The 21,594-nt window shown below is 43.3% G+C and overlaps 1 protein-coding gene across 4 annotated transcripts; it reads right to left on the bottom strand.

Annotated features, from left to right (window-relative positions):
• Window positions 1–4,141: 4,141 nt before the first annotated feature.
• Gimap8 (GTPase, IMAP family member 8) lies at window positions 4,142–17,831 on the bottom strand. Of its 4 annotated transcripts, none has more exons than XM_006506079.3 (6): window positions 17,732–17,831; window positions 17,490–17,610; window positions 14,174–14,831; window positions 13,914–13,956; window positions 8,349–8,487; window positions 4,142–6,294 (listed from the first exon to the last, which is right to left on the bottom strand). In XM_006506079.3, the coding sequence occupies exons 2-6, from the start codon at window positions 17,579–17,581 to the stop codon at window positions 6,177–6,179; spliced, it is 1,050 nt and encodes a 349-aa protein (XP_006506142.1). In that variant the 5' UTR covers window positions 17,582–17,610; window positions 17,732–17,831; the 3' UTR covers window positions 4,142–6,176. The 4 variants fall into 4 exon arrangements, with proteins under 4 accessions (XP_006506142.1, NP_001070878.1, NP_997651.1 ...); NM_001077410.1 differs by having other exon boundaries at window positions 8,349–8,975; window positions 17,732–17,783; NM_212486.2 differs by lacking the exon at window positions 17,732–17,831 and having other exon boundaries at window positions 8,349–8,975; window positions 17,490–17,656.
• Between the last annotated feature and the right edge of the window lie 3,763 nt (window positions 17,832–21,594).

Below are 21,594 nucleotides of genomic sequence, written 5' to 3'. Positions count from 1 at the left end.
ACCCATCTGCTGATGATCATCGAGTGTCTATTTTGCATCTCAGGACTTAAAGATTCTCTTTTCCTCTCTCACCTCACTAGTGTCAATCATCTGGAACTCTCGGGCACGCCCACCCACCTCACAGGGCTTCCGTTTAATCAACCTGCCCTCTGCTCTTTTCTCTTCTCTACTGACCTCAGACTGCCTATCCCTGTCTGGAAGTTTGCATCTCCTCTCTGGAAGAGAAAGGAGAAGGAGGATTTGTTCTCCCATCCTCTCTTACCCCCACTACCTAAGATGGTTTGGGGTGTGACACTTTTGCCCAGAGTTGATTCTGTTCAACTTAGCCCTTTCATCTGTGGGAACACAAGCCACCAACACCATCTGTGAAGACAATGAAGTTGAAAGATAATCAACAAGAACTGTGTGTGGCTGAGGGGAGAAGTGTGTTTTGTTAATAACAGCTAGATTTTTACATTCTTCATTTATTGGGTAGATGCCATGACTATTGTCAGAAATGGTAGAGAGACATGCATGAATGGAGGCCACCAGAGTGTCTTATAAACATCATCTTGCCTCTTGTGAGATATGAAACCTGAGGCACATTAATGCCTCGGTCTTAGGGAGACAGCAGTGAGGCAGTGGGAGAGACTAGGCTCATGGTGTCAGAACAAGCGTGGTGATGGAAGGAAAAGCAGGCGTCTTTCCTGAAATGGTGACAATTGTATTTAAAGTAGTAAAAGAGGACTCATAATCAAGTGATTCTTCTAAATGGATGTTTTTCAACTTGTGGGTTGTGACCATTGGGAAACATTTCTGATGGTTAGGAGCCTTCCAACAATACATTCATATTTGTTGCTACTTCATAACTGTTAATTTGCTTCTGAATTGTGTCTCAGTTCCTAAGACCACCGGAAATATGTTTTTGGCTGGCTCGTGACCCACAGGTTGCAAACGGTGCTGTTCTAGATTCTTCTTGCTTGTAGATTCACAGGTTGTGCCAGCACTGGACCTCCCCCTCCCTTTTAAGGATTTAGCCAATTTTCAAAGCCCGTTTAAGCTATAAAGGTCAGAGTCTTCAGGATTTCTTTCTCAGGACAGGAAGAGAGAGACATAAAGCCAAAGGGAATTCTGTGCGGAAGAAGAGGATCCCAGCGTAAAGAATAAGCACATGCTTAGTGTATCAGCTCAACAGACACTGACGCACCATTAGCTCCTCCCACTTTGTTCAGGAGAGATCTGTACTGTATGGATGCTCTGCAGCATCGAACATGAATCTATTTCATTCAGCACCAGCACTTCTGACATTGAAGATCAGCTGGGCTTCTGCTATAGAGGACCATTCAGTGCACTGCCCAATACCCTCTATGAGCTGACTCTACTCCTGAAGTCTACTCTCTACAAGTCAGGAGCATCACAATAGAAATGTCTCTGGGAAAGGCATAATGTTCCCTGCAGGGCGAACCGTACCCTCATCCCCACTCCCATTTGAAAACTCATTGCATTCCAGTGGTGACATCACATTGGAGAGTTAGGATAGCACAATAGATGGTCAGCATTCTGATGCTTGAGAGAGGGTAAGCAACTCAGACTGCCAGCTCCAAGGGCAACCCTTAGAAAGGATGGGTGCTACCTACTAAGATGCAAGAGACACTAAAACAATGACCTCTGTGTGTCACTGTGTTCCCAGCAGGAAGAACACCTTGAAACCAAGAAACATCAAAAGAGTCACATCTACTATCATTGTCAGTTATCACTGTAATTTGTGCTTCTAGTCCCCAAGCTCTGTGGGCTAGATTTTCCAGCTGTAACAAAGTTGTCTGTGATGATTAACGTTGCTGTCAGCTTGACAGAATCTAAAATGACTTAGAGACAAACTTCTCGGTATAATTGTGAGGGAGTATCCAAACTGGGTTGAGGTGAGAAAGACCCACCCTAACTGTAGGCCACAACATTTCATGGGCTGGCGACTCAGACTGAACAAAAAGCAGAAAGTGAGCTGAGTACCACACTTCATCATTCTTAGCTTCCTAATAGTGGTCGAGATGTGACCAGTTGCCTCCTATTGCTCCCACAATGCCTGTTCTGAAAATAGCAGGCAGAATTTATGTTCAAACTATGAGCCAGAATAAGTTCTTCCTTCCCTCCCTTCAATCTTCCTTAATTTATTGCTATCATGTGTTCAATTGTAGCAAAGGGAGGAACTAATACAGTCCCACTGAATGGTGAGCTATGGCTGCCTCCCAGACACTGTGGCTTCCTTGTGTTCATAAACAAGCAGGCATGAAGAGAAACCCCACCTTGAGTGCAAACTCCCCAGCCAGCCCCACAACACCCAGAGGCAGCTCCACTCCCAGGCACTTCAACATGCTCAGGACCAGAGAATCACAGGATCCCAGGAGCTTGGTCACACCAGGATCTCAAAGTCCCAAAGGCAGCTTGACTCCCAAGAGCTCAGACACACCCAGGATCTCAGGATGGCAGGATCCCAGAATCATAGGATCACAGAGATAGCTTGACTCAGAAGAGTTCTAACACAACCAGGATCACAAGAAGAACAGGCTCCAGTCAGATATAGCCAGGCCAGGTAGCACTAGAGATAACCAGATGTCGGGAGGCAATCGTAAGAACATAAGCAACAGGAACCAAGGTTACTTTGCATCATCAGAACCCAATTCTCCCACCATAACAAATCCTAGATACCCCAACACACCGGAAAAGCAAGATTCAGATCTAAAATCACTTCTCATGATGATGATAGAGGACATTAAGAAGGACATAAATAACTCTCTTAAAGAAATACAGGAGAACACAGGTAAACAGCTAGAAGCTCTTAAAGAGGATACACAAAAATCCCTTAATACATTACAGGAAGACACAATCAAACAGGCAAAGGAAAGGAACAAAACCATCCAGGATCTAAAAAAAGAACTAGAAACAATAAAGAAATCACAAAGGGAGGCAACCCTGGAGTTAGAAAACCTAGGAAAGAGATCAGGAGTCATAGATGCAAGCATCACCAGCAGAATACAGTAGACAGAAGAGAGAATCTCAGGTGCAGAAGATACCATAGAAAATATTGACACAACAGTCAAAGAAAGTGCGAAAAGCACAAAGCTCCTAACCCAAAACATCCAGGAAATCCAGGACACAATGAGAAGACCAAACCTAAGGATAATAAGTATAGAAGAGAGTGAAGATTCCCAACTTATAGGGCCAGCAAATATCTTTAACAAAATTATAGAAGAAAACTTCTCCTAAAGAAAGAGATGCCCATGAACATACAAGAAGCCTATAGAACTCCAAATAGACTGGACAAGAAAAGAAATTCCTCCCATCACATAATAATCAAAACACCAAATGCACTAAATAAAGAAATAATTTAAAAGCAGTAAGGGAAAAGGGTCAGGTAACATATAAAGGCAGATCTATCAGAATTACACCAGACTTTTCAACAGAGACTATGAAAGCTAGAAGATCCTGGGCAGATGCCATACAGACACTAAGAGAATACAATGCCAGTCCAGGCTACTATACCCAGCAAAACTCTCAATCACCATAGACGGAGAAAACAAGATATTCAATGACAAAATCAAATTTATACAATATCTTTCTACAAATCCAGCCCTACAAAGGATAATAGATGGAAAACACCAACACAAGGAGTGAAACTACACCCTAGAAAAAGCAAGAAAGTAATCTTTCAACAAACCCACACAAACATAATTCCACCTCTAACAAAAAAAATTAACAGGAAGTAACAATCACTTTTCCTTAATATTCCTTAATATGAAAATTAATATTACCAACATATCCTAGTCAATTGGAATTCAAAAATAAGAGGAATTAGAAATTTGTCAGCTGTCTCTCTAATATGGTAATGGGAGAAATAGGTCCAATATGGTACAATCTATATACATTTTCTGCTTGTTTGTGCATGACAGTGTCTTGCTGTGTGCCACATAATGGTCTTGAAATCATGCTTCTCCTATCTCAGCCTCTCTATTAGTAGGATGGTTTATTTTATGTTTTTACACTATACTATGGTTTTCAAAACAGCTTACATATTTCAAAATTATTTACACAACCAAAAGAAATGTAGACAATTAATTTGGGAGGTGGCTTGAAAGAGAACAGCAAAGAGTGAGACTGAAGGCTTTGCTTGGTATTTATTTTTTTTTATTTTTTTTTAATTTCTGAAAAGAGATTTAATCAGAGTGGCTATAAAGAATACAAATACAAAGGTTTAGGCAGTCCAAGACCATCTTTGGGAATTATACTAATCTTTAGGCTTTGATAGGAAAAAAGTTGGGACAAAGGACAAAACATTTGTACTTATCAGATTTGAATAGAATCATAGCTCTGTAGTTACAATTAAAATGTCTATTACCCTCTCTTCTTAACACAATCTGCATCTTGGGGGTCTTTTCAATACTATTTATATACTTTATAATAACCTTTGATTTTACCTGAGTAGGAAATTCAACCACACACAACCCTTCCTCTAGGAGGAGTTGACTGCAATGGGAAAGTATTTATAATGATTGTATCAATTTTGAAGTAGAGGACTTTATAAGTTACTCTTATTCTGAGATGAATGATTTTCAAAATCAACACAGCAAATCAACCAGAATCTTACCCTCACCTAACATCTGTGCCACCCTCCAAGCAGAGCCATTGTTCATTGAAACAGTTGATGAATGACTTCATGTATAGACCATTTTAATACACACACCATTTCTTAAATGAATGTAACCTGTTCCCTGCGGGCTGAGAATGACGACAATCACTCAAGTCAAATAGCTTTGACTGTAGCAGGAAATCTGTATCCAAAAATCATGCTTACAATTCATTCCTTGGTGCAGCAGAACTGACAACTCTTAGCTTATCTACTATGGAGGTAAAATCCTTTGGTGATGCGAGGGGCATTCAAGTACAGCCTTATTACAATGAACTCCAATATCCAAAAACTGTTCTTATTTTGAGTTTGTACTACAGTAAGAGCCAAGATTTTAAACTCTACAAAACAACAAAACAAACAAACAGACTTTATCTATTTATGTTCGTTAAAAAAAAACAAATAGTGATATATTATTTTAAAATATCATACAGTTAATATATTCAGAGTTATTTAAAATTTATATTGAGGAAAATGTATGTACTTTCAGTATTGATGTAGACAAACATCGACGTAAGACTGTTCAATTGATTGTTGTATTATATCAAACAACTTTTATAATACTCATTTTTATTTTTATAATATTTTATAAATTTTAAAGAATATGATGAAAGATGAAATATATTGCAGGTTTTGAAGTGGGGAGGGCTCTCAGGGAGGAGTTGGGGTACAAAAGGGAAAGAAAAATGTGGTGTAAGTCTATTATGTTTAACATAATTTGAGATAATGCAATAAAACTTAAATCAAAGAAAAACATTTTCTCTTCCATAATCTCTTTGTCTTCTAATTTCCTTCTGCCTGACCTAACTTAAGAATTTATTTACCTGAATATCTACATCCTTCATGAGATGCATTTATCCCTCAGCCTTCCAAGTCATGAACCTTCTTTGAGAGGATCCACCCCACTAGTCCTTCCCCCTCGCACCCACCCCCTCCTCTGTCTGATGGCATCCCTAAACTGTTCCCAGCCTTAAAACTGCTCACTTGAGCTCATTTAAATGCCATAGTAATTTGGCCTAGTGTTGATTTTAATTGACCCACCCATGAATTTGAATGCTCATCATAGTTCTTTTTGAGACTATTGGCTATTTTCAACAGACCTTTCACCTGGGTCTCCTGGTCTTCACCAGTTTCTTTGTTATTAAAAGCACAAACTCGCCCATTGCACTTTTTAAGTATTTTTTTAAGGGCTTTGTTCTTTGTGTTGTTAGTATAATCATGAAGGTCCCCATCCCCTAGGTCTTCCTTCCGTGTAAACAGCACAATCATATATTTCATAATGTTTTCCTCAAAACTGGCCTCCAGTTGCTCCACCACCACCTCATCTTCCTGGGTGAACCGTCCCAACTGGAGAACCAGGACAAAAATCTTCATGCCTTCTTCGCAGAGACTCAAACAGTGATGGATCTCCTCCTTTAACCTGGAGGGATCCTTTTCAGTGCCAGGCGTCTGGATGAATGATGGAGTGTCCACAACCACAACATCCTGCCAGTCCAGTGTCCTCTTACCACTCTGGCTGCTACTGGTGACCGGCTGAGCTCTGAGCTGGGAGAAGAAGGCAGATCTCCCCAGGATAGTGTTCCCAGTTGCACTCTTTCCAGCCCCACTCCTTCCCAAGAGGATGATGTTTAAAAGTTCTGTTGCAGAGGAAATTGGGAAGGATTTATGACTGTGGGATGATGCATGTTCATCGTTTCACGTTATTCAGAGCAGTAGTTTCCTAGTTAAGCTCACCAGACATCACTGAGCAGGTCTGTCCCACACATGAGACTGGCTTCCCAGCTCATGTGGTCTAGGAACTCAACAGAGGGACTTAGACAATCTCCGCCCAGTGCTCATCTATGAACATAGCCTATCTTCTCTTTCTGAATCTACTCTGCTCCCTTCTCCGGGACCTCTTCTTAATCCCTGGTACCTAAGAGAAATGATAGCCTCTTATCTTTGCTGACTCCATATATTTCATTTCTATCTTCTGCTGCTTCTGTGACTAAGTCTCCCTATTGCCAATTCCTGATAACCATAACGTCTTTGCAAAAGATCTTTGAAGTATTTAAAAATCAGGTCTATACAACTGGATTTTCAGGAAAAAGCAATCACATATTCTATCAATAGATTACCAGTTGTGTTGGTTGTCTCAGACTAAAATTCATTTAAAGTATGATGAGCCTTACTGTGTCTTTTGCTAATGAGCTGAAGGAAATTCCTGGTTAAAATAAATGCCCAATAACACTGTTCTTTGTGCCTTTGGTGATGGAGGAAAAGTTTCCCGATAAATGGTATTTGCAGGTGCAGAGAGATTTGATTACATTTACTCTCTTGGTGTTCCTAATGCTTCTTCACTTAACCATGTTTCTTCCCAGTGGTCCTCCATCATGAATTCCTTGTCAAGTTGCTATTGTCTACCTTAAACCGAAGAGGGTGAAAATCCCATCTTGCTCTTCCTTCCAGGAACAACTAATGAGCTACTCAAGCTGAGCCCAGCCTAAGAGTTCTGCCTAAAGGTTTCAAATAGACCAATTATCTGAACCAACATATACATGTGCGTGCACACACACACACATACAGAGCACACACACACACACACATACAGAGCACACACACACACAGAGCACACACATGCTCCCAAACTCACGTCATGTATTCCAATCCTCATTTCTGTACTTACAGAAAAGATTATGTTGCCAACCCTCTCTGAAATCTAATCCAACCTTCCTGCAATTTGAAGGCCTATTTCCATCTAGAGACATGCTCAGTCATTCCTATTTCTTTCTTGAAGTTGCTAATGTATTCTCTGGTTGTCTCCCTTTCTTCCCAGCCATCCAAACCCTACCTATTTCCTAAAACCTGTTTCCAGCTGAATTTCTGCAGATGCTTTCTCCTGGCCTTCCCACTTCCCTGCACTTCTTTAGGTGGCTCCCCGGAACCTGGCCCTCCTTGGGGAATGTGAAAGGGCAATAAACAGTAATACCCACTTGGAGTACTGATCTTTCTGCATAAGAACATCTGAGTCAGAAGAGAACAGATGAGTAGAAATGGGAAAGATCTTAGATGTCAATAGGGGGTACTGAGAAATGAGCAGTTCTTTCTCCACAGGAAAGAGCTGGGATCACATCACAGAGTGCCACATACTGCCATCTACCACGAGCGTGGAGGCTCTGTCCTTGTCATGTCTTAGCTCCTAACTCTCTTGCTCTAGTTTCTTCTTTACTTTCTCAGTACACATATGTACTGAGTGTTCATGTGTGTTTAAATGAACATGTATGTGCAGGTATACATATATGTGTATGCATGGAGATTCTGGATAACAACCTCAGCTGTCATTCCTCAGCCATAGTCTAAGCTGGTTTTTGAGACAGTCTCTCACTAGCCTGGAACTTGCTAAATAGGTAAGGATGGCTGACCAAGAAGTCTCAGAGAGCCATCTATCGCTGCCTCCCTAGCCCCGAGAATTCAGCATTCACCACCATGCCTGGCTTTTCTGATGTGGTTTCTGGGGATCAAACTCAGATCTTACGCTTGTAAGGCACACAAGTCATCATCTAAGTCCTACTTACATGATCACTTAAACACATATGAACACCCAGCCTGGACCTTTTCTCACCCTCTCCAAATCCTTCAGAAAGCAACAGTCCCAGGACATGCTTGGTATCACAGGCACTGGTACAAAACCATCTCCTATGCTCAGCCATACCTTTCTCTCTGATGACGCAAGGCTTGTTGCTGTGGCACTGCACCATCTTCTCGATTTGGCTCAGTAGTTTGCCCACCTGGCTCTGCTCCTCCTCCACAGATGCCCGGTAGTTGAAGATTGCGTATCTTTCTCCAAATTTCTGGGTGAGATTATAGAGAGCATCATTTTCCTTTATAACCTTATCTAGAGCCTGATCCTCAAAATCTTCTTTCCTGGTAAAGAGAACAATTGTGAACTTGGTGAATTTTTCTCCAAAAATACGTTTGATGATGCTGAACACATCGTCATCACTCTTTAAAGAAGAACCCAGTGGTGTCACCAGCAGAAAGGCATGGGGACCTGGAAAGGTGTGATTCTTGACAGCAGACTCATCAAGCTTCCACGATGAGATCTCTGGAGAATCTATAATCAGAACTTTCTTCCCTTGCCAGACCCTGCTGTGGGATGCAAAGGCCTTGGTGACCCGCTGCTTCTCACTGAACTGAGTCTTAAAGACCTGCTTCCCCAGAATGCTGTTTCCTGCTGCACTTTTCCCAACACCACGCTTCCCCATCAGGAGGACCCTCAGCTCTGGCATGTCTGGATCACAATCGGGTCCTGTGATCTGAGGCTGCCTCTTCTTTGAACCTATGAGACAAGAAAAAATAAAAATAGATCCAGCGTCTCCTCCTGCAGTTGAATATAGTTGTGACCAGTTCTAAAAGGCCTCATCCCTCTGATGGAGCAGGACTCTAATCTCAGGCAGAACCTAGCTATCTAAGTGGGAATCATGGAAAGCAGGAATGAACTACGAGGAATACAGGAAGCCCAGGATTTCCAGGAGAATTGCTAAATTGAGCTCCCCATGGCCCTCATCCTTCAAAGGTATTAGAGCATGAGGTCATAGGCTAAGGCAGCGGCTGTGACAATCTGATTATAAAATGCCCCTTAGTCATATACTCACACAATAAAATACCCAGTTGTTGGTTTGGGTTTTTTTTTTTTTTAACGTGTATGAAACTCAAAACTATGCTGAATGTAAGAAACCAGACATAAAACCTACACTCTATATGATTTCATTATCTGAAGTTCAGAACAGGACACACTAATCTATATTCATAGGAGTCTGGGGAGTGGTTGTCTATCAGAGGAGGCTGTAAGAACTGTTGTTCTTCACAGAAGAGAGAACTTTATGTATTAACTTTCTGGAAACAAAAAAAAAAAATGCTTGACCATTCATGTTTATTGTTACATTATTTATAATAGAATAACTAACCTAGACATCCATCAACAGATAAATGAAGAAAATGTGATATGGGGTCTAGGGGAGATAGCTCTGTTTCTAAAGGACTTGACTTATAAGCATGAGGATTCTAGTTCATTGCCGAGAACCCACAAAAAAAAAAAAATCTAAGTATAGTAGTACACATTGTAATCTCAGCACTGTAGAGGCAAAAACAGATAGATACCTAGGGCACTTTGGCCAGATAATCTAGTGTACAGGTGAGTTCCAGGCCAGGAAGATATCCTGTCTCAATAAAAAATTGCATGGTGCCTAAGGGTGTCCTCCGGTCTGCACATTTACACACATACACAAACATGTTCACATGTACAGGCACACACATGGATGCACACATATAAAAATAAGAACACCCACTCACAAATGTGATATATAAATATATGCATGTGTATATAATGACTGTAATATGTATAAGCATATATGTATATTGTATATATATACATATGTGTGTGTTTACATATATATATACACATATATGTGTGTATATATGCACATACATAGATGTAGATATACATGTATATAGTTACATGTATTTGTAAATTTTACACATGTAATATTACATATGTTTTGCATGTGTATGTAATATTACATGTATAAAATATTCCAGATACATGTAACATGTGTGAATATACATATTAAAGTCTAATCTGGCTGTAAAGAAGAATAAAACTATGTCTGGATAAAACTAAAAAAAATTAAGTTCTTCCTATGTCCTTTTGGACATCTTGTTCCCTCTGACTCTCACAGTGCACCTCTGCCCCACCTGCTCTACTCCTGCCATGCACCCAACAGACTGTACCACACTATGGAGATCTCTGCTGGTCTGTCATCGTTGCTGATTTCCCAAGAAATGGGAAAAGCTCAGATATGCATCAACTAATGACTGGAAAATTAAAGTGTGACACACATACACAACATGGGCTTGGTGCTCTGGTCAAAGCAGGGAGCAGGAAAGAGGAATGAGGGCAGGTCCCCTGTGGAGGCAGGGGTGGTAGAACATAGGTAGAAGGGAAGTAGATAAGTAGAGGGGTTTAAGGAGGGAAGGGATGTGTATATTGAGGAGATGAGGGAATGCAAAGAGGATTAGCCAAAGCAAAGGGGCTATGTAAAACCTTACAGAAACCTATAAACTCTTCCCAAGACAAGACAAAGGGAAAGCATATTATTTTCCACTTGTTATTTCTTTCAAAGGAGGGCTCCTTCAGTACAGGAGAGCCCATATGGCGCAGTGGATAGTAGCAGGTACTTGGAAAGAAGGCAGTGACCTAGAGATCTTGTCTTTCTCAGCCGATCATCATGTCACATGATAGATTCCAGCACATCCAGACCATGACCATAAGCAACATGTCTGATGCAAACCTAGTTGAGACTCCCAAAATATCCTCTACTGACTGCAAGGTCAGCAGTGGCCTCTCTCTAGCCTGACATCCTGAGGCCAAAAAAAAAAAAAATCATAAAGTTCCTGGCCACAGAATTAACCCAATTGCTTACTAGCATCCAATCTGCAATGAGCCCGATTTCCTCAGAGCCACCTAATGTAGGCCAAGTCCCACTGAGCACCCTCTCCTGCCACCCTGGCCTATGGTGCTGTCACTACCTTAGGTCAGGTAGACTGGTTTTGCTTAGTCACATGCATGTTCCTGAGAGTTTTTACTACAGGACATTGGCTGAATTTTGAATCCCAAGGCCTGTAAAAATCAGTACATTGATAAAACATCTTCATTCCGTAATTTTTTTTGTAATTATATTTTTATTTTTCCTGACTCCAATTTTTGCTCTATTATTTTTTATTAGATACTCTCTTTATTTACATTTCAAATGTTACCCCCTTTCCTAGTTTCCCCTCCAAAAATCCCCTCTATCCCCTTCCCCTCCCTTTGCTTCCCAACCCACCCTCTCCCATTCCTGGTCCTGGCATTCCCCTATACTGAGGCCTAGAACCTTCACAGAAACAAGGCTATCTCTTCCCATTGATGACCGACTATACCATCCTCTGCTACATATATAGCTAGAGACACAAGTTCCACCATGTGTTTTCTTTGATTGGTGGTATAGTTCCAAGGGGCTCTGGGGTTACTGGTTAGTTCATATTGATGGTCTTTCTATGGGGCTTCAGTCCCCTTCAGCTCCCTGGGTACTTCCTCTAGCTCCTTCATTAGGGATCTTGTGCTTCGTCCAATGGATGACTGTGAGCATCCACTTCTGTATTTGCCAGGCACTGGCAGAGCCTCACAGGAGACCGTTATATCAGGCTCCTGTCAACAGGCTCTTGTTGGCATCTGCCTAGTGTCTGGGTTTGGTGGTTGTTTATGGGATGAATCCCCAAGTAGGGCAGTCTCTGGATGGTTGTTCCTTTGGGCTCTGCTCCGAACTTTGTCTCTGTAACTCCTTCCATGGGTATTTTGTTCCCCTTCTAAAAAGGGTTCTGAGCTACTGGGCTAATATCCACTTATCAGTGAGTGCCTATCATGTGTGTTCTTTTGTGATTGGGTTACCTCACTCAAGATGATATCCTCCAGTTCCATCCATGTGTCTAAGACTTTCATAAATTCATTGTACTAAAGGGCATTGGCTGAACTTTGAATCCCAAGGCCTGTAAAAATCAGTACATTGATAAAACACCTCCACTCCGTAATTCTTATAAAAAAGAATACCTTCCCTGGCTACTAATGTACAAACTGTACAAATAATATACTTATCATTTTAAATACTTTGGGGACTGAAGTACATGTATGTTACTTCTTAGCACATGATGTCAGTTACAATTATTATTACTACTAAATGTCATAAATGACTTTTTTATTATCTTGGTGTACTTTAAGAGGAAAGGACCTTGTCTAAGTGATTCACTGTGAGAGTTTCAGTTCTTACACAGGGCTGACCCAGAAATAAGCTAAAATGTATCTGTGACTTCATAGGCTGGTATGTCCTCACTACAGACGTTCTAGTTGCTATTGCATAGTGACCCATGTTGCTACAAAGGACACACAACTAATAGAAGTCAGTACAAAGATGCTATGAACTCGTGCCATTCGTGAGGAGTGTTTCCTTGTCCTGAAGTAGAAATTTCTGGTTTCTTTGGAGACTCAGTTGTGTCATGTAATGTTTTTCTGGAAACTCTCTCATGAGAGGATGTTTTTCCTAAAGCATACATGTGAGAGGATGTTTTTCCTAAAGCATACATGTGAGAGGATGTTTTTTCTAAAGCATACATGTGAGAGGATGTTTTTCCTAAAGCATACATGTGAGAGGATGTTTTTCCTAAAACATACATGTGAGAGGATTGTTTTTCCTAAAGCATACATGTGAGAGGATGTTTTTCCTAAAGCATACATGTGAGAGGATGTTTTGCTGAGAACAGACACCTGATGTTTTTCTGGAGGCAACCTGGGAAAGGGGCATGTGCTAGAGGGGCTGTGTGAGAGAGCATGTGATGTTAGGAAAGGGTATAAGTATAACTCCATGGACAGTGGGTGATGATGGGTGGTATTTGTGTGCCTTGCCATTCTTTACTGGTCATCGCTGGGCTTTGCTGACACTGGGCTTTGCTGATGATGCTGGGTAGTATTGGCAGGCCTTGTCATTCTTTGTTGGGCTTTCATAGAGAGAAATGCACCAAAAAAAAAAAAGTTCTGGTGGTGTTCTGGTGGCCTCTTGCCATTTCCTCAGATTCCAGCCTATTGGCAGAGCCTTGCTGTTTCTTCTGGATTGATCTGCCTTTGCTGATTCGTGAATAGCATTTGTGAGATCTGCCATTGCTGATCCATGTTGGTGTTTTGCTAGAGGACTGAACTGTTGATATACTGACAACAAAAACTGGACTCGCCACCAAAGAACCATTTCTAAACAGGTTTACTTGCCCTGTATCCTAATAACTTCTCTTTTGCACTACCTCTGGAGGGTGGTGGGCTAGAGAGGAAGTTGAATGCTTATTAAAGTAGGTTGGGAAAATGTATGCCAACATGGTCCCCATCAGGAATACTAGACTTATGTCCAGGAAGAAGAAACTGAGTTAGGCAGAAAGCCACAGAAAGCAAGTCAGGCTCCATAGAACAACAGAGGAGGCCAGGGACACTTGCAGTGTGCAGCAACTTGAGCTCTGACGGCTGCTTCTGTACCGATTCACACATGTCAGGAGTCCTCTGGGAACAGGTATGGATACCCACAGAGAATGGGTCTCCATGTATATTCTGTTTCTTATTTGTTAGTTTTCCCACTTTTCTTTGGATGGGCAAAGTATTAGAAGAATGCAGACATGAGTCTAAATGTTTAGGTGATCAACTTACCACACAGAGTGTCCCCTTCATATGTCACTCCATTCCCACAACCCTAGAAAATAAAAGGGAGGATGACACACACATGCCTAAAGGAGGTCATCTTTTCACACAGTGGCAGATGGAGACACAATCTTTCATATCCAACTCATATCCTCTCAGTGATGAGTCCTTGGGTTGCTTCAGGTTTTGCTATTTCAGAAGATGCTGTGGTAATCATGCAAGCTAGTCTATTGATTTAGGTTTATCTTCTCTCCCCCCCCCAATCCTACCTGGACTCCACTGCTTTCCATTTTTAAGGGCTCAAAATATGGCTCAGGGCTTTCCATCATCAAAAGTTCAATTGCATCAAGCAGCTTGAACACCTGCAGTTCCCGCTGCTTCTTGTCTGCCTTGTTGTTGAAAGTACAACATCGTCGACTTCCAATGTTTTTAATCAACTCCTTCAGAGACTCCTTGCTCTCAATGTAGTTCCACAGGGAGTCTTCATCCAGCTCATCTTCCCGAGTGAAGACCACAATCATGTGTCTGTAGGCTTTAGGGCCAATTTTACCCCAGATGCCTTCAATGGTCTCCCTGTCCTCCTCTGTATAGTGGCCAATGGGAGTGACCAGGAGCAGCACACAGTGATCATCAGCTAAGAGCTCCAAGCACTGCTTCAGGTTCTGCTGCCTAACCTCTGAACAGCTCAGTGAGGAGAAAAGATCTGGGGTATCGATGACAATGACCTGTTTCCCTCTTACTGACACACTCTCGCTCTGGCATCTGTCGGTTACCATGTGATCACTGAACTTGGACTCGAACACGGCTTTGCCCAGAATGGTGTTTCCTGTGGCACTTTTGCCTGCGCCCTGTTTCCCTAGCAGGAGGAGCCGCAGTGTGGACGTTCCCTGGTTCTGCTTGAAGTTGCCCTCCTGACCCTGGCTGGCACTGTTGAGACAAAAGCAATACATGAGTGCTCCATCCATGGCAAGAGGAGAGGGGACAAGAGGAAAGCTGTCCTCCTTGTTCCTGAGAATTTAAACTACTCGGTTGGGAAGCAGCTCAGCTGTAAGGTCTTGCTTCACAAGTGTGAGGCTCCTGAGCTCCACAGTGGCAGGTGCTTGTAATCACGGAGCAGCAGAGACAGGCAGTCACCCTGACGGCAGTAGTCAGCTAGTCTAGCTTACAGTAGGGATGGAACCAAGGGCAAGCTAAGCCTCATCTCCAGCCCATGAGTTCTGATTACAAAGTTTGATATTTACGCTAGAGGGCTCAATGTACTCAGAAAGTTTTAAGGAAGAACACAAAGTCTCCATAAGCTCATCTCAGAAGAGGTCAATGCTAAACGTGTGCTTGCTTCATACAATTCCAAAAGCTGGGACAACATGTTAAGACATTAAAAGTTATTGGGATGAAATGAGTATAGTCTGTATGTAATTCAAACCCAAACTTGAGGTCTAGGGGTAGAGTTTTATGATTGTAATGCATTCCCCCAAAGTTGGAAACTTCATCCAACATTCAGCAGTGTTGGGAGATGAGACCTAAGAGATAAGAAGGGCATGAAGCCTCTGTTGGCCCAATCTACTCACAAGTAGATTGATGCCATCTGGTGGGAATGTGTTGCAGAGTATGAGGAAAGTGAATGAATGTGCAGTGCTGAAGACATGACCCAGAAGTTAAGAGCACTTGCTGCTCTTGCAGAGGACCTGGGTTCAGCTCCCAGCACCCACATGGCTGTTCACAACTCTCTGCAACTCCAGTTTTAGAGAATCTGAGTCCCTCTTTTGGCTTCTGCAGTAACTGCATGCATGTGTTGCATATTCATTTTTTAAGTAAATAAATCTTTTCAAATGAGTCTGTACCCCTCCTGCTGCTTCTTATATACCCACATTTCCCTTCTCCTTCTCATCATAGTACAATAATATGAAGGCCTGTGCCAGGTGTGGACCCCTTAATCTTGGACTTCCCAGCCTCAGATATTTGATGACCTGAGTATATAATGCACTAAGGCAATCCACTGGGCCTGCAAGTAGATGGACAACCAGCACTCCATCCTTGTGGAAATGTTAACTAGTGACTAGAAGTGGTTAGAAGGGTAATCTGGTTTCATGAAACAGTGTCCCCAATGCCCTCACCACGATCACACCACCTTCTCACTCCAGGCCAAAATCTGTGACCTCAGGGTGAGTCCCTTGCAACCAGTCGACAGAGAAAAGGACGACCTGTTTGGCAGATGGTTCTGTACATGTGGGCACCACCAACAGAGGACAGCTACCTCACTGTGGCCAAGGCTTGGGCATCTCTTGAGAACACGTTGGAAGAATATTCTCCCCATGGGGCAGAACTTTGAGCAGCGCACCTTGTTCATTACACTAAAAGAAGAAATGGTCAGATGTGCAACTATTACCAACCCATGGGCTCCAGCCAACCATTTGGCTGGATGGTGTGGATTTGGAAACAACATGGCTGGGAAATCGGTCTGGAAGAGGTGTCTGGAAGGACTGCGAGGAAGACAAGCAAGAGAACTTCTGAATGCCCATCAAAAACTGACCTCAGCAAAGGAAGAGCTTGATCATCAAGCTGACAGGGTGACCCATTCTGTTGGTGCCAGTCATCCTCTTCCCCAGTCACCTGATCATCAGCCAACAATCTCATCACAGTGGCCACAGTAACATGGATAGGGACTATACATGGGTCTGGTAATATCAAAGTATACAGTGCCATCTCTCTATAGCAGGATTCATGGGTCAGCAATTCATGGGTAAAAATCAAATGGGAACGACACTACTTGACCTCAGCAAAATCTTTGCTTCCAGTCCCCAAGATCTTACACTTTGTTAGCACAGAGGTCTTGGCTACAAAGAGCAAAATGTTTCCACCAAAAGACAATCATCACCCTATCCTGGCAGTTGAGTGAGTAAGTCTGTGAGTCCCGCTCTGTCTTCCCTGGATATTGCCCAAGGGTACCACGAGTTCAACCATTGGAAGGAGCTTCTGTGATTCATCCCACATCAAGGTGCAAGTGGTCCCAGAGAAAAGAGATCAGAGAGGCCTCCAGAGCCCAGCGGGGGAAGACGTTTAGTCCTAGACAGTGAGTCAGTCAGCATAAGAAAAGGAGTTAGCAGGTGAGGGCCAGTTTGGATTAAATGTACATAAACTCAAGACTTCCTTCAATACATGACTAACTGGATCTTTCTGTGAAAGGACTGGAAATTGTTCGAAGAGAGAATATAGGACATAGATACTGCCATCTGCTTCTCCAGGAGACCAACAGTCCCAGTGACAACCAGTGACTTCCTTCTGGGAGTCCAACCCCTGAGACACTCCCTGCTGGATCTTGAACCTCCCTGTCTGCCACACTTCTGTCCTCTTCTTCCTCCTTAGGTGTGAAGCCTTTCCCCACAGACCTCCTGGCAGGCAGCTGTTCCACATTCTTTCTTGGGAAAAATACGGTACATCCCTACTGGATCTGGTTGGAGTGACATAATTCCAGCTCTTGAAATCCAACCCAACACAGGGCAGACTGCCTTCCACAGTCTAAACTTATCACCCCCCCCCAAGCTATAATAGACCCCCCCCACACACACACACACCTCTGAAACATACCTCGGTCTTTCCCCCTGTCCTACTGATGCTTCACAGCTTCTGTGCTCTGCCTGGCTTCCTGCAGCTGCTCCTTGGTGGGATGAAGTCGCCATCTCTGCCCTCAGGTCAGTGGAAGCAAATCCTAAAGAGGGCCAAGAGCCACACAAGGAGAGTTAAAGATTTACCAGGCCACCCCAGTCTCCCTGGCAGGAGGATTTCCAAATGTTTCTAGGAAGAAAGAGGTTTCTAGAAGCATGTCTTACATCAGTAGAGCCTGAGAAGGAGCTCAGAGCACATAGGATGAACACGGAAGGGGCTTAGGGAGGGGCCGGTGTGAACACAAAGGCACAGGTCTTCTGGAGATGCCCTTGGGTGCCACCATGTGGCTGTGGGAGCACAGTCATTCACACTGCTACAGACAAAGATGGTAACAGAAAGGCCTACTTGGGTCTTGTCCTAGTAAGCTTCAGCTATGAATGTAACACAGACCTAGAGTCATCTGGGTAGAAAAAAAAAAAAAACAAAAAAAACACGACTGAATGATTGCCTATAACAGACTGGCCTGTGGCCATGCCTGAGAGCCATTTTCTTAATTGCTGATTTATATTAGAGTCCGTCAGGGTGGCCTGTGTCATCCCTCGGCAGGTGGCCCGAGCTGTGTAAGAAAGGCAGCTGAGCAAGCCAGAGGGAAAGGTAAGCAGCATTCCTTCATGGTCTCGGCTTTAGCTCCTGTCTCCAGGTTCCTGCCTGGAGCTCCTGCCCTGGCCTCTCTCCTGCAGATTATCACTTGTAGACTGAAATCAACCTTTTCCTCCTCAAGTTGCTTTTGGTCTTGATGTTTATCGCAGCAACAGAAAAGCAAACTAGATCAGGTCTATTCTTTGCAAAGACCAAAATCGGAAGTTTTTGATGAAGTCAGTTTGGGAGTAAAACCCAGCAGACTTTCCTCTTGGCTCATCCCCACCACCGTCTCCCTCAGCCTGGACTGATCACACAATGTAGATAAAACTACAAAGGAACCATTTGCTTTCTCCCAGAATAAAGTGCTCCCTCATAGATGAGAAAAAGCTTTCCCCCAGCTAGCAAAACACAGAAATGTTTGAACCTGAGTTTTCATATGACTCACAGAACTCACTGTGTCCCAGCGACCTAATCTGATCTGTACTTCCTAAGCAAGGGGCACACTGAGAACAGCATGGTTTCCTTGTTAGAAGTCTAAAGTGACGTGTGCTTATGCTATAAGGATCCTGAAGGATTTGGGGAACAGGGCACATACAGACTCATACACTGGCAAAGAAAACTGCCCTATCCCCCTCCCCCTCCCATTCACTCACCTCACCTTAATAAAGAAGGTCCACTCATAGAACAGTCCCCACCTCCCCTGGGCACCAGGTCAGTGCATAGAATACCATCTAATTAAAATGTTGAGGTGAAAACTATAGACTAGGATATACAGGTGCCTGTGAGGCTGAGCTAAGGGCTAGCAAGCTCTTGCTGCTCCAAAACTGAGAAGCCATGGACTTGGGGGCGGGTCGGGGGGAAGGGCAGGCGTCCTAAATGAAATAATAAGCTTTGGAAGAGTGCTTAAAGTGAAATTAAAGCTTCTCACAACTTCTTCGTGACTTAGCAGGTCGACGATTGGTTTGCTGAATGATTTTGCTCTGCGGCCTTTCTGGTTTGGCTCTAAGGAAGGATGGGGTCTCCTGCCCTCTAGTGGCCGTGTGTAACGACACATGGAGCAAATGAGAACCTGAAAGGTCCCTGCTGACTCTCCTAGCTCTCAGTAGGGACAGGACAAAGTGGGACTATAAACTAACAGAAATTGCATAAGGAGAAAGATGCGGTCATGCAAGGAGGAGTCTACGACGGCCATGAATTGTGTTAGACACAGAGGCTAATCTGTGCGTCACGCACTTTAAGACCAGCACTTGGGAGGCAGAGGCAGGTGAAGCTCTGTGAGGTCCAGGCCAGCCGGAGCTACATAGTGAAACTATGTCTCCAAACACAAACAAAAAAGAAGAGGGAACATTTGCAAGGATCCCACAGTCTCAAGTCAGGGAAGCCGCGGAGCCTGCCACAGTGAAACTACCTATGGGGTGTGAGCACCGTGGTATGTTGGCGAGCCGTGGGAGCAAGGGAGAATATGTGCTGTGGAAACCCCCACTTCCCTTCTGCAGTTGACAGACAGTAGCGGAGGCTACATTTGATGGAACCTGTGAGTGAGGAGGATGATAGCGCACTGTAATCTGGAAGGGTCAGGAGCTACGTTTCCCCCTGGGAGGTTTCTCGCTTTTGGTGTGTGGTGTGAAGACATTCAGGGAAAGTTTTCTGGAGTGCTCTGAAGATCTCCTTTTCTGCCCGCTCCTGTTCCTGTCCTGGTGCTCAGTGCTGCTTTTGAGAATGGCAGGAGCAGAGCATGTGGCTATGATGTTCACCCTGACACTTTCCATTCTGCCAGGCTTTCTTATGCACCGGACCTACCAGAGGAAGTAAAGTTTTACTTTTCCAGAGTGGTGGCAAGTCCTCCTCCACCTCCTCCTCCTCCTCCTCCTCCTCCTCCTCCTCCTCCTTCTTCTTCTTCTTCTTCTTCTTCTTCTTCTTCTTCTTCTTCTCTCTCTCTCTCTCTCTCTCTCTCTCTCTCTCTCTCTCCTGATTTATGGCGAGTTTTGGTTTGTGAGCATCTTTTCTGGGTCAGTTCAGTATAACCAACTAGATAGCTTTAAGTGAAGACTGGGACCATTGCATCCCCGCGGTCAGGGAAGCTTCCTTTCCTTGGGGGAACCCAGAAAAAAGGTGCAACTTGAGTTAATGGGGTACAGTTGGCTCTTCTTTCCCTCCAAGTGCCAGCATTCAGGGTAAATGTTGGCCTCTGGTTGAACCCATAATGCAATGTGTGTCCTTTTATTCCCTATAACTGATCTCTAGAATTGGCCTATGTTTAGTCTCCAGACACTGATCTTAAAAAACTGCCAAGCCTCTCCCCCAGCATAAGTGAGCCCCACCTCTAGTTAACACTAACCAGTTCACTTCATTAACCTGTCAACAACCAACCCTTTGCCTTCGCCCAGCTGTTCTGAATACCTGGGTTAAGCTCTGTGTTGTCAAGGTACAAATTTTCTATCTTGATTCTGCTAAGCATATATGCTTATTAAATGTAGTCAACCTGTATGTTCTTTGGGTTTCTTCTTACATTGTTCAATAGTGTTCACCCCATGTAATTGCTTATATGTCGTTTGTGTGTGGGGGGGTTGCAGGGGCTAGCCTGTATCCATGACTGACTTGGGTTTTAAGTATCTATTTTACTTAGCATGTGGGAAGCACACATGAATACTGAGTTCAGAAGACAACCTGAAGGATTTGGTTCTCTCTTGCCACGTGGGCTCTGGGAATTGAACTCAGGTTGACAACAAAAATGCCTTAACCCACTGAGCCATCTTATCAGCCCTAATTTTATGTGCTTGTTATCAATATATATGTTCTGTATGCCATAGTAAAATATATGTTAAGTGGTATGATTTCATGATAAAGTTTCTCCACTCTCAAAAAGACTTTGATGCTAGTGGCCTATAAATATTCAAGAATGCATGACAATTTTCAGACAAGCTGGGCTGCCTAGCAGAGAGGTTCAGATTAACCAAGCCACCTGGAAGAGGCTGCAGGCTGGGCAGTAAGCTCCGGGTTCCAGTTTTCTCCAGCGGGTGGGCTTTGGGGATGCAGTTGTCTTTGAGTCACTTTTGATCCTGTAAGTAACCCCTTATCCATATGCCTATAAGCAATCCCAATAAAACTCACTGGTTCACCCAACTGGACTCTGGTGGCATCCTTGCTGTGGTCAGTTAGTCAGCTTCCTATGTGAAAGTAGATATTTGTCTCCCCAGAAGTGTCCCATGGCAGACAGTAACAGAAAATGACTCCTACCAGAGTCCCATTTCACTCTCCAAAAAAAAAAAAAAATGACACCTAACATTTTAATCAGTGGAACCCTGACTTCTCACAGAACTGCTCTCTCTTTTTTCTACCCCTGTCATAAGTAATAACTGTACATGGGGGAACGACGCATTCTGTTGGAAGAGAATTCAAAGAGAGGCTGTTTTGTTTTCCAGTTTCTTCTATAATGTGCTTGTCC

The sequence above is a fragment of the Mus musculus genome, chromosome 6 (genome assembly GCF_000001635.26).
Source record: "Mus musculus strain C57BL/6J chromosome 6, GRCm38.p6 C57BL/6J".
Lineage (NCBI taxonomy): Eukaryota > Metazoa > Chordata > Mammalia > Rodentia > Muridae > Mus > Mus musculus.
Note: the sequence above shows the minus strand (reverse complement) of the source record. Positions and strands in the feature narration are given on the sequence as shown.